This window comes from Nymphalis io, chromosome 20 (assembly GCF_905147045.1).
Source record: "Nymphalis io chromosome 20, ilAglIoxx1.1, whole genome shotgun sequence".
Classification (NCBI taxonomy): Eukaryota; Metazoa; Arthropoda; class Insecta; order Lepidoptera; family Nymphalidae; genus Nymphalis; species Nymphalis io.
The window spans coordinates 2,518,963-2,533,179 of record NC_065907.1 but is presented as its reverse complement, the minus strand read 5'-3'; the positions used below and the strand labels follow the sequence as shown (position 1 = coordinate 2,533,179).

The window sequence follows — 14,217 nt, the reverse complement described above, 5'->3', positions numbered from 1 at the left end:
CGAAAACAGGTGGTCCAAACTACTGCGATCAAATGCGGTATCCATTTCAACTATGTTCTAGAAAACATTTCGAATTTGATTGATAGTATTTTCTATTTACTGGTATAACTACCAACTTAATCATCAGTTATTGTACGACAATACATCTGAGATTTGAAATTATTCCATTGTTTTAAGAGTACGTGAGCTAGGGGAATTGCGCTCACAATAATAATTGTAACTTCCAAGTAGAAATGAAGTACAATGGGCTGGTAACAATTTACAAAGTGGCTCATTAAATAACAGTCAACTTTTCTAGTAAAAAATAGTAATGTAACAGTATTTTGATGTCCCACTGCTGGTCGAAGAGCTCACCTCTTCGTGAGAAGATATTAGAGCTTATTCCACCATGCCGTTTCAGTGGAAGAATGGTTCAATTTAAGAATGTTCCTCAAAGAAGATTATTTCTACGTACTATGTAGGCAGTGTCATCAGTTTTATATACATATTTTTTTCATAATTAAGCAATTTAACATAGTTTTAAGTTTTAACTATAATTACACTACTCAACTCGTAACGAAAAATTCTAACTAGGGTTTTACCGCGCGTCCAAAGAAATTCAACTCTCATATATAAAAGACTTCACCCCAATTTAAAATTTTACTTGAATATTCAAGTCATATTTCATTCGTAATACCGAGTAATCTTTCATTTTAACCAGTTTTTAAGTATTTAATTCATATGAGAAAAATATTAAAAGTTTAGTTGCAATCACATTAATTTTACATTTTTATTTTATTTTTAACTATTTGAGATTATGTGTATGTATATGAAAAGTTATATCCTTATGCCTTGATAAAAAAAATCAATACTATGAATGTTGTTTTAAAATACCATAAACGTTCCATGAATATAACAATATAATCTGTACATACCGAATTCCTTATTATTTATTATACATTATTCCTTAGATCTCGTTATGATAATTCATGTGATAAAAATATTGAAAGTTCAGTTACATTCATTTTAATTTCACATTTCAATTTCCTACTTTTCTACTTTTTATTTTCTCTTATACTTATCAAATTCCTATTCTTTTGTACTTATCAAATTCTGCTAATATTTTTTTTTGTAACCCTTATAATTATTTTTATTAAACCATAAACATTTATATCTGTTCCAAATTTTTTCAAGATTTCGTGAAATTGCGCTACAAAGCAGTGATTGTGCAGAGACAGGTAAACAATAAATTGATTAAAAATAAATACTTTCATCTAAATCTTAAAAATTTTTTTTTCATAAATGCATAAAATGAGAACAAAAATGGAAATAATATTTCCGAACACGTCTGCTTAGCATATTCCATTCCATTGCTAACCGTACCCAGAGGCGTTAGTTACTACCTGAATAACATTGGGATCTAATAATTTATTTACCGAAATCAATTATAGTTTGACTATATTATAATTAATGTTACACAACAAATTAGAAAGTTTATAACAATGAAAACAGAATCATTAAATGCGATAGATATAAAACAATGTCTAAATTGATTCCGAAATAATACATCGTGTAGTAATTGTACAGTAAATAATAATTGCATTATGAATAAAATAATTATATATTTTTTTCATTATGTCAAAACTGAATTACTATACTTCATATTTTAATTGAAACAGGACGATAGTAAAAAAAAATCAGGATAGTTTATTTACACAATAAAATACTTAAACAGTAAGAGTAACAGCCTGTAAATGTCCCACTGCTGGGCTAAGGCCTCCTCTCCCTTTTTTGAGGAGAAGATTTGGAGCTTATTCCACCACGCTGCTCCAGTGCGGGTTGGTGGAATACAAATGTGGCAGAATTTCAGTGAAATTAGACACATGCAGGTTTCCTCATGTTTTCCTTCACCGTAAAGCACGAAATGAATTATAATTACAAATTAAGCACATGAAAAGTCAGTGGTGCTTGCCCGGGCTTGAACCCACGATCATCGGTTAAGATTCACGCGTTCTTACCACTGGGCCATCTCGGCTCAAAATACAAATAAATACTTAAAGCCATAAAGAAAAACAAACAACAAACAGTTAAAACAATATAAAATTCATTGAAAACTGAGAATAGCCATACCAGCGTTAGAATTCAAGACTTAACATATTAACCTACGAGGCTACGTGTTTCGTAGCAGTATCGTAGCAAAATAGTGTAGACCAGCATAGCCAGGTTACGATACCTCGGAGAACCAATACTGCAGGGCATTGAATCTTTAACTACGCCCGAGAGGCACAATTCTAACACTTTCGTCTATATTATTACTACACTAAGGTTGAAAATTTAATAACACTTTTATGGGAAAAGATGGAGCCATAAAGCGTCTGCCCGATCCCGAAACAATCTGCAGATGGCGCTGGTGAGTCATATTTTATGAGTAATTTCATTCACTACTTTTTTCAGTTTTAGTGTTCTTAGTTTAACGGAGACAAGACAAGCTTTAGCAAGCATATTTCAATCTCTATGCGGATGAACTTTGTTCATTTTATTTTTTTAAACATAATTTCTAAATTGCAGAATATAACTTGTTCATTTATACTCGTCACCGACACTATCTATTATAATAAAAAAGCATACATTTTGCATTGCCGACGTAGACGGTTAATATTCCTTACCTTAATATTCCTTTAGTGCCGATGTCTATGGGCCCATTTATCTATTTGATTCCAAAAATAATTCATGCATCACTAAGAAATTATAATATAACAAACATATTGGAATTCTTGTTTCGCGTTATAAATGAAATCCTAAAACAGAAGCACAGTTCAAATCCAAAATGTAAGAGACCGAAGCCCAAGGTGCCTTGTAAAATTTATAATGCCAAAATATACTTTAAAAATATACTTAAAGCTGAGATGGCCCAGTGGTTAGAACGCGTGAATCTTAACCGATGATTGTAGGTTCAAACCCGGGCAAGCACCACTGAATTTTCATGTGCTTAATTTGAGTTTATAATTAATCTCGTGCTTGACGGTGAAGGAAAACATCGTGAAGAAACCTGCATGTGTCTAATTTCATTGAAATTATGCCCCATGTGTGTTCAACCAACCCGCATTGGATTAGTGTGGTGGAATAAGCTCCAAACCTTCTCCCCAAACGGGAGAGGCCTTAGCCCAGCAGTGGGACATTAACAGGTTGTTACTTTACTTGAAATATACTTTATTCAATAAAACTATTACAAGAACATTTCAATCAGTAAAGTTAGCACCGGGCCGGAATAGAGATGCCGAGATACCGAGAAGAACCGGCTTTCTTGCCGGTTCAATCGTTGCTTTACCTCAATAGTTACTTTTTATTCTAAAATCAGAACAACAGTTTGAAAGGGCAGAATAATTATTGTCAATGAATGTCCTTTGAACATGATACATTGTATATATATAGGTTACGTTTGATAGCCTGACTATTTTCACATTTCCTATGAATCCGTCCTATTTCCTATCCACTATTAGCAGCCTACTTATCGCCGCGGCACAGAAACGCCTTTGTGCCCCAACACGAAGCATTGTTTGTCATTTTAGTTTTTTTTTCGCCTCCGATGTAAGTAGGTCGGTCTTTTAGACCTTTTCCCGCGCATTTCTGGCATTGTGCTTTGTAACGTGAATGAATGTGAAAATTCCGTAAATTCCTCTCCCTATACTGTTTATAATGGAATATTTTGTCGCTTTTCAGCGTAACTGAAAAAAGGGTTTCGTGTGTTCTGAAAGGCAACTTTAATTACTGCTATGAGTAAATATTCTTTATTTGAAAAGTGGAGTGCAACAGTAGGTTGAGCATTGTCAAGCTTATCTGAAGGTCAGAAGAAAATTTTGATATACCAGAAATCTCACATGTGAATTGACCTGGTAGAGAAAGCTATAAATCTGTCTATTTAATAGAAGAGATAAAAAGTCATTTTCCCAGCAGTGGGACATTTAGTGGGATTTTACTAAATGGTTTACATTGATAATATTATTTCATCCCGACGAAAATAAGATTCATGTATGATGTTTTTTTAAAATTTCAACATTAATTACAAATATAAACGTTATTTATACAGAGTATGAAGAAAAAAGTTAATAATATTTAACGCCGGCTGCGGCTAACAGGAACAAACTTATAATGAAAAAAGTTAGGGTCGCTAATTTGGCGATCAACTAAGGGCAGCTCGCTTATGTTTATACCATGTGTTGCATGAACATTTCATGAATTACATTTAAGACTAATACTTAACTATCAAGTTTTTTATTTTATATAGTACTATTTTTCGCACGCGGCTTCGCCTGTTCGCTATAAAAAAGGAACCTTCCTTGAGTTTAGTTTAGGTTTAAAATCGGTTTAGTAGTTCAGCGAAACGTACAGTGTTGCGCTTTTATAATTTTAGTGTAGATAGTAACAAAAGTGTAAATAGTCCACAGCTGGGAAAAGGGCATCTCTCCCCTTGAGCCTTTTTGGTTTGGAACTAATGTCACCACACTGCTGTAGGTTAGAATACACATGTGGCAAATGTATGTAGACACATGCAAGTTTCTTAACAATTTTAGTATAAAGACACACTAATTCGCTTGAGAATTCAGTCGTCCTGCTGTGACTCAGGTTTGAATCCGAAATACTCGGTTGAGAGTCAAGAGATACCAAAGGTCCATTTCGGCTTTCATCATTATTAAAAACATTACTCAAATCAACGAATGCAAGAACAATCTAAGTTCTAAAGCACAAAAGCCGGTAAGGCATCTTTTTTTTGTAATTTCTTTGGGAGGAGGAAAATGTGAATAAGGCTGTACCCAATCCAACTTATGGGTACAAGGTGTTTGTTAAAAAAAGTTGATCGATTTTTGCACCAACTTTTGCAATGAATTTAAACCAATACTTATTTAAACGAGTGATGAATTTTTTTTATCAGTAATAATTTTTACATAAACTCCAAAAGTTTTGAGCCTTGATAATTCATATAGAGATATTAATGCCACTTATAAATAATATAAGCGGAAAATATAAAAAGATAGTTTTATCGTAGCCGATTCAATATAATGTACAAACCCCAATGACCAGGATCTGACTAAATCATCTAGTCGGTATCAGAGCGCGCGAGACTACAAAATGGTTTTGCGGTCGAGGGGACATCAGAACTTAGTTAACTAAGTACGATTCAACCGTTCACTGTTGAGATTTATACTATAATATGCTCTACTGTAATACAAATAGAGAACACAATCCCTTATCATTTAAAAGCAAAATTTCTAGACCAATGCCTAAGATACTCAAGACAATTTCAAAGTTATGGCTTATGTTTAAATGCTTTGCATCGACACTACTGTCGAAAGCAGTTTTATGGCAATGATACAAACAACGAGTCATTGAACTTAGAATCCCATTAATACAAAAACATTTTAGCAACCAAAGTTTTCTCTTGGCAATTCAATAGCTAAGATGTATTTGTAGTTAAAAAGATTTATTATTTATATTAAGCAAGTTTTTGTTGCTTTACTCAAAACTTTCTTATAAATGTTGTGTACTTTAGTTAAACTCTGTTCTATCTCTGTCTGTCATCATGGATTTAACATCCGAAAGAAAAAGACACAAGATTGTTTAACTAATTACTCCTAAATAATATTTATAGGAAAACCCGTCAGAATTAAAACAAAGAATAGAATAGATTTCCTTTAAAGATTATTAAAAGTAAATTATTCAAATTTGTCATTCTAAAAATTATACATTATACGCGGATTTTATACATATACAAATATAATTAAAGCTTAGTAATACTTCCGCGCTAAAAGCATTTCGCTGTAGTTAACATTGTAAAGTCGACACGATTTTCCATTTGTGCAACAAATGAAACGGTTACGTGCGATTACGTAAAATCTACAATTTCATTTATCAAATAACACATAACCGTGCAATGAAATGTTTTAATGTCGACGAGTATTTACATTTGATGATATTTCAGTATGAAACTTGTACTGTATCAGATACCATTGTCTTTTTGTTCTTTACATAAAAGCGATTTTCTTGTTAATGAATTATAATTACTGTGGTACTGTATATTTTTTATTAAAATGAAAACCTCATTTCACCGTTATTCGAATAATTAAATACGGTATAATCTTAACATAAGGCATACCTATACTAATATTATAAATAAAAGTAATTCTTTCCCTCTGTTCCTTTTCCACGGCTATTCTCCAGAACCGATTTTGATGAAATTGAAAACGAAATAATTTATGCGAAAACTTTAATTATATAAAACAACCAATATATGTTTCTTGTTTCTATGCTGATACTTTTTTTTACAATTAATAGGCCAGCGTTTGACCGTTGACTTGCCTGATGTTAAGCATCGATACGGTCTAAGATGTAGTACTTTGTACCTATCAGGAAATAATGACTCAGGCGAAGTATTTCATAGTTTCGCAGTGCGAATGATGAATGTAGATTCAAAGCGCTTCGTACGTAGGCGGGGAATTTCCACTGTGTACATGATATGTAAAATGATTATTATATGATATATACTTATTAGATATATTTTACTGGTGGTAGGGCTTTGTGCAAGCTCGTCTGGGTAGGTACCACCCACTCATCAGATATTCTACCGCAAAACAGCAATACTTGATATTGTTGTGTTCCGGTTTGAAGGGTGAGTGAGCCAGTGTAATTACAGGCACAAGGGACATAAAATCTTAGTTCCCAAGGTTGGTGGCGCATTGGATATGTAAGCGATGGTTGACATTTCTTACAATGCCAATGTCTAAGAGCGTTGGTGACCACTTACCATCAGGTGGCCCATATGCTCGTCCGCCTTCCTTTACTATAAAAAAAAAAAAAAAAAAAATATATATTATCAATGATATCTAAAAGTATTAGTCTTTTTATCACAAGGCCTGAGATTTTCATTCAGTTTTGGAAGGCAGTATGAGATATAATGTCTGGACTATCCGGGTTTGTTATATCTATACACAATATACTGCAAGAAGGATAAACCACACGTTACACTAGCTGACTTGACTGAAAATTAATATAATGTATTGACGTTTGTTGATCGAAAAAGTTATGAGAGCTTCGTCCGACCGAGATTGAAATGCTATTCGTAATAGCAAAACATTCATTTTCATCGAGAATAATTCGAAAGTTTAGAAGGCTTTCTTCATAAGCCAAACCGAGTTATTTTTTTCAATTAAAGTTATATATTATTGACATAAAAAACCTGCAAAATATTTTACATGAAGTAAATTATATTACCATTCATTTAAATAATAAAAATCAACGAGCACAGGTTAGCGAATGAAACAAGCTGTTAGTAAAATCAGTTTATTGCCCATCACCATTGCACAAATATGAAATTTTATACAAATGACAATCACTGTAAATTACAACATGGAACAAATGTTAATAAAACAATTAATTATTTTATTAACCACAATAAAATATATTGAACTATTTTAATTTTTTTAACTTTAATTAATGAAATTAAAGTAAATAAAATTCAATGTTTCCAATTAAAAATAAAGTATATTTTTTTAAATTTGGAATAATATTTGATAAAACATTTGCTCCAATATATAATGTTATAAATGAGTCCTCACCCAACATCCAATGTTAGTAGCCAAACCATTTCTAACTACGTGTTATTAAGTTACCGCCACACGCAACCAGAAACACTCACCGAGCTGCGAATCTGTCTTGTCACCGTCCGTCTGTCGCTCCACAGAAGCACGGGGTGTGGATGGCGCCCGAACTGGGACCTCTTGTGTTTTTTTAGAAGTATCTCGAATGAATGCCCAGTCTTCTTTTAGCTTGAGAACTCGTTCTCGGACTTCGGGTGATACGGTTTGCTTCGCTGCGACACATTCGCGTTCTATGTTGTTGTAATTTTCGAGAACTTCGCGGATTTCCGTTTCTTTGTCTTTTATTATTGTCTGTATAAAATCAATTAATAAAAATCAAATCAATATATTTTCTCGTAACTAGGGCTACAGACACCAATTATGAAATAATAATAAGCAACTGTTAATGCGATTATAATAACTCACGTCCAAATCCGGTTGAGAGGCGGTTGGCAGATCGTCTGCTAGAGCGAGTCGCGCACGTGTCTCCATGGCCCAGGCGAGTGCTGCGTCCAACCGCGTCGTGTACTTGCCCAATGCGGTCAGTTTGCTCTTTACGTATTCGCCGTGAGCTGACAGACTTGTTTGCGCCTGTTAATAAAAGAATGTACATACATTTTGAATATGAAAACTTATGTATATTGTCTTATATTGAAGGAAAATCACACAAGAAAATTATGCTTTCTGCAGGACCTTGCTGACGTAAGTAAAACACCTCACCAAAGATAAACTTAACAATTAATTACTACTTATCTATGATCCTATGAATGTCTTACAAACTCTGAGAATAAAAGGTCTATATACATTACTTTGTTTATGTTATACAGGTGGACGAGCAAATGGGTACACATGATGGTAAGTGGTCACCATCGCCCATAGATATTGGCGATGTAAGAAATAATAACCATTCCTTACATCGCCAATACGCCACCAACCTTGGGAATTGAGATGCAATGTCCCTGGTGCCTGTGATTACACTGGCTCACTCAACCTTCAAACCGGAACGCAACATTACTAAGTATCGGTGCTTAGCGGCAGAATATCTGATGAGTGTATGGCACCCACCCAGACGGGCCTGCACACCACCCTACCACCAGTAACATACTACACTATATTAATCTTAATGTAAATAATATTACAATCTATACGACTATATGCTTTTCTTTTCGCTCTTTAATGTATTTTGTTATAAAAATCGAGACGGAAGATTCAATTTATTTAAATGTATAAACTCTTATAAAAGGTAAGTTAAACATCAGCTAGGAACATTAGACATTAGCCTTGCAATGAGTACTAGTACGGACGCAGACGGAGGGCGGTAAGTGCAGTCGAGTCTCGCCGCAAGAACGTACCGGGCGCACTCGTGTATTGTGAGTGAACTACTAATTAGATCCACTAGAGTGTTGCCGTTACCATTATCGCGGTGAGGAATATTGCTTTGCTATACAGATATACGAGAAAGATAAAACAAGATATTACGCTTTGTATGAAAGTTTATTTCTTATTACAATTAACTTGAGCCGATATGGCCCAGTGGTTAGAACGTGTGAATCTTAATCAATCATTGCGTGTTCAAGCCCAAGCAAGCACCAATAAATATATAACATAACATTTTTCCACTTAAAAACATTAATTACTGACTAGGATATTAATTACTAAGCAACTAATTTATATGATTCAAAAAGTAAGTAACAGATTGTAAATGTCTCACTGCTGGGCTATTACCTCCTCTTCTTTTGAGAAAAATTTTTTAAACCTTTTTCTACCACGCCGCTTCAATGCGGATTGGTGGATACACATCTGACATTTCAGTGATATTAGGCACATGCAAATTTCCTCGCGATGTTTTCATTCACCGCGGAACACGAAACGAATTGTTAACACAAATACAATGCAAACAAAGATAAAAACCTAATAAAAATAGCGATGCGAATTCTCGTTAAAATTACTCGACAAGTAATTTTAACGAGAAAGAGAAAAGACGCAGGACCGAACGAAATATTCAACAATCGGGATAAAGTTCTGTCCTGTCGAACGACAATAGCCGAACGGGAGGAACTCGCTATATCAAGGTGGCGATCTCACACCCCCGTACATTATCACAGTCGGCCTACACATCGCATTTCAAACATAACTGACCAGCTGGTTTCTTGGCGCTTTTTTTAAACATAAAAACTGACAAATGGGCCTGATGTTTTGGGGTTCATCACCGGCCAGACATACGAGTACTGTTTATATGATTTCTTGTTTACTTTATACACTCAACGTATTAATATTTGATGGTTGAATATGACGACTGCTATATCCCCAAAGCTCATGTCGTACTATAAGATAATTAGTTAACCTATCATTAGAATGTTCAGTAGAAAGCAGTATCAAATCATATCGAAATATCACTTCATTAAAGTAGGCTCAAATTTGAATAATTATTTAACAAGACTAAAAGATAAATTAAAAACTAGCACCGTTTCGGAATGTAAATTCTAATTAGAAGAACCGGCAACAAACTTAGTTACTACGTTTCGACAATCAAGTTATTTAAACTTGTTAAATAATTTTTAACAGACTAATATTTAAAAATTCATGCTGTTATTGAATTAATATTTAACAAAATAAAATCATTATAAATTTACGTAGATAACGTACAATAAAAATAATGGAATGTACAAAAATCTGTCTTCTCTCTTATAATTAATATTCCTATTTTTTCATATAAATTACTATAATTCTCAACGTAATATAACTCTTATTTACATCTATAACACCATATACAATAATGAAGTAACGATCACAATTTATTTAAAAATACGAAATAAAAAATAACTTATATAAAAAAAATATAAAAAACTGATAATAACATATTGTTACGATAAATTCCCCTATGCAGACGAACCATTACAATCCCCAGCTAACCCCAAAATACAGCCGGGGGCCGAGGCGACCCCCACTAATTTACGTGTTCGCTATAATGTGTCGTCAGTGCAGACTGCACCCGTGCGTGCTAATTCACTGCTGCACGCTTGCACGGGTGCACTTTTAATCATTGTTGTGGCATTCAATTGCCAGTGCGGTAATTCCGTCTGATGGCTGTCTCTACAGTTAGGCTGGTTGTTTTGTACTAGTCGCATTTTACAAATTGTTATGGTGTGTTCCGATTGATTTTATAACATAACACACACACACGACGCTTATGTGTGCAGTTTTAACATAATATTATAGGTAATGTATAGCTTGTATTTAAATAATAAAACAGAACACTTATATGCTAATTTTTCTTCATGAAATAAACAAATGTCACGTACGAGTTGTGCACGCTTTTTGAGTATATTTTTTTTTTTATTTTGATTGAGTTCCCTTGTCATGTGAATGCGATAGCAATTCCAAGAATAAAATTGTGATTATCATTTTTTTATTTGTTTATTTAATAAGCACTGTAACAACAAACATATATAAACAATTTCGTAACCATAAATATAAATTAAAGATAATGTCGTCTGTGGTCATTTTTTTAATTTTTAAACGGTGTTATTGGTCTCCACGCATATATATTTATAATTTAAAAAACAAACTAGTATTAGGAATAAGAATTTTAATCTAATAAAGACAATATTCTTCTTAACTACGGAGAACTATTTATATTTCAATTAAATCCTAACTCAATTTTAAAATATTTATCGATAATAATCTTGAAAACTATTGGAACGATTTTGATAAAACTTTAAACATTGTCAGCCATAACTATATCGTCTTACTCCACACGATATTTCTAATAAATTGTAGAATAAACTGAGCACTGCGAATCCGTTATCTCCTGTCTACAGACAATTATTAAATATTCGTAATAAATTAACTACTTCCTAGCGAAACTTGAAAAGTGTATTACACTTCTTAACCGAGACTTGGAAAACGGCCAATATCGTGATTTTAAATAAACGGAAAAAAATATCAACGAGAACAGTACGATAAAGTTTTTTTTTTTAATAGATTTAAATCTTATGTAAAAAAAACATCAATACAAAAATATATTATTGTATTTAAACTGTACAGTCAGTTATCGTTTACAGCATATGTAATAATAAATATAATCGTAAGTAGCTCTGTCTGCCTGTTACGCTTTCACGACTAAATCAGTGAACCGATTTTGATGATATTCGGTATAAAGAAAACTTGAACCCCTCGGACTTTTTATACCTAATAATTTACTTACAATAAATATATAAAAAGTATACATAATGTATTAATATAAATGTGAAATTTGTAATTATTTTGAGCAAAACGCATACAAAAATATCGATAATTTAAAAGTTAATTACGCTGTATATAGCATTTATTTACACATAGAACCAACCAATCTATAAGGAATTTACTGTTATTGAAAAAACATTCTTTTCCTGCAATAATAAAGTTTAATTTCGCATAGTTTTGAATACCAATCCTTATATACTGCGACTCAAAATGCCCACACGAATTAAACGCAGTTATATTTTCCATTAAATCGTTCTATCGCTCGTAAGCTGTAATGCACGCTCTACATTTGCGGCGCGAAAGTCAGCGAAACGCAAGTGTAGATAGTTTCGCGGCTTCGCGGCGTACACAGCTCGGTGTCTGTTTATAATCCCACAAAAAGAAAGTGCAGTGTAATGGGCAAAAGACCAAAGCACGGCTAAAATTTGCGGCTGCGATTTATAGGCAAGTGTAGAGCGAGCTTTACATATTTTTCTACCACATGTTACTAAGCACGTGAACAGCTTTCATATTAACAAACTTGATACTAACAATATAACAGTAACAGCCTGTAAATGTCCCACTGCTGGGCTAAGGCCTCCTCTCCCTTTTTTGAGGAGAAGGTTTGGAGCTTATTCCACCACGCTGCTCCAGTGCGGGTTGGTAGAATACACATGTGGCAGAATTTCGATGAAATTAGACACATGCAGGTTTCCTCACGATGTTTTCCTTCACCGAAAAGCACGAGATGAATTATAAACAGAAATTAAGCACATGAAAATTCAGAGGTGCTTGCCCGGGTTTGAACCCACGTTCATCGGTTAAGATTCACGCGTTCTTACCACTGGGCCATCTCGACCGATCCGTTATTCTATACTAACAAAATACAAATGAAGATATTTATATTAAGACTATAAAATACACAGAAATCGAGTTAAATATCGTCGATATGTCTAGGAAGAACCGGCAAGGTAAGGATCGCTCTTCCGTGATGTTTGTTATTTATTTAACTCTGTGTAATAAGCACATTACAACATTTAAAAATAAGCCAGAAAAAAGAAACAATATGTACAGCACTAAAAGCAGACTTATCGCTTCCTAGCAATTTGCTCTTGGGACAATTATCATTTGAAAATTAAATCAGTATGTGTTTATATTAATGCCTACAAATACATTCCAATAACTACACAAGGCTATAAGGTTGATTCAACATATGAAAGTTTAGACATTAAAATATTAAAACTATTTTAACTATTCAGAAAAAGTCTATTGAGTCTTTTATATTCTTTTATTTAAAAGCGGGAAGGCGGAAAGGCAGGAAGGCGAATGGGCCATCTGTTTTTTCTTTTGTTTGAATAGAAAATATTTTATCCATAAATAAAAAAGTTTCAAAAATATTTTAACGACACTGTTCACTACTATTTCTTCACAAAAAAAAATCCGGATTTAATTAAATTTTAGCAACGATTTTTGGTATGATAAATTTAAAAAAAAAATGTTTCTATTCTGATACATTTTTTTTTTGTCAAATCGTGTATTGCTGTTGGCCCTAGTGGCCTTTACAACGTCACCGGGCGGGATGGGCGAGTTGAAGTCAAGCCGGATGTTGGCAGCCACATAAGGGGCTCAAGAGAAACGGACGTCCTAAGGGTGCCTCCTGTGAGGCCGGACCTCGGCTCTGGACGCCGTTGAAGTCGGGGGGACGGATATATGTCCATCAATCATTTTATGTGTTAATGATTGATAAACATAAAAACAAATTTCACAATTATTATTTTTATAGCCTATTACAATCACAAGAGTAGTTATGACAAATAAACAACTTTCTCATTGAACTGACGCGATATCATTGGTCATCTTGAATAAACTATGATTTTCAATGGCGGAAAAATGGCGTCTTGAATATCGGCAAATTTTTATCGAAACCATGGAAATGAAATTAACTATATATAAGTCGAGATTTCATCGAAATTCTGCCACATGTGTATTCCACCAACCCGCATTGGAGCAGCGTGGTGGAATAAGCTCCAAACCTTCTCCTCAAAAAAGGGAGAGGAGGCCTTAGCCCAGCAGTGGGACATTAACAGGCTGTTACTATACTGTTACTGTACTGTATATATAAGTAGTGGTATTTATTTATTTGGATCTCCAACAGTTATACATAACACACATTCAAATGACTTCTTACATTAACTTAAAACTAACTATGCACAACCGATTACAAGAGAGCACACCATTCCCAAACACAATTACAAAATATACAAATCAAAAATAGAATAAAAACAGAAAATAGAAATATTTAAATAAAGAACAAGAACGAAAACAAAAACAAAAACAGAAACAAAAGGTAGTAAGTAATTAATATAGTATAATAAATTAGTAT

The 14,217-nt window shown here is 33.4% G+C and overlaps 1 protein-coding gene across 2 annotated transcripts in view; it reads right to left on the bottom strand.

The window, feature by feature from the left end:
• Positions 1-14,217, bottom strand: part of LOC126776464 (dystrophin, isoforms A/C/F/G/H) — a 568,446-nt gene that overhangs the window by 489,979 nt on the left and 64,250 nt on the right. For both annotated transcript variants that reach the window (XM_050498980.1, XM_050498981.1), the window contains exons 36-37: positions 8,037-8,201; positions 7,670-7,922 (exon numbers count right to left, since the gene is read on the bottom strand). In XM_050498980.1, coding sequence (XP_050354937.1) covers positions 7,670-7,922; positions 8,037-8,201 — 418 coding nt within the window. The remainder of the gene's footprint in view (positions 1-7,669; positions 7,923-8,036; positions 8,202-14,217) is intronic.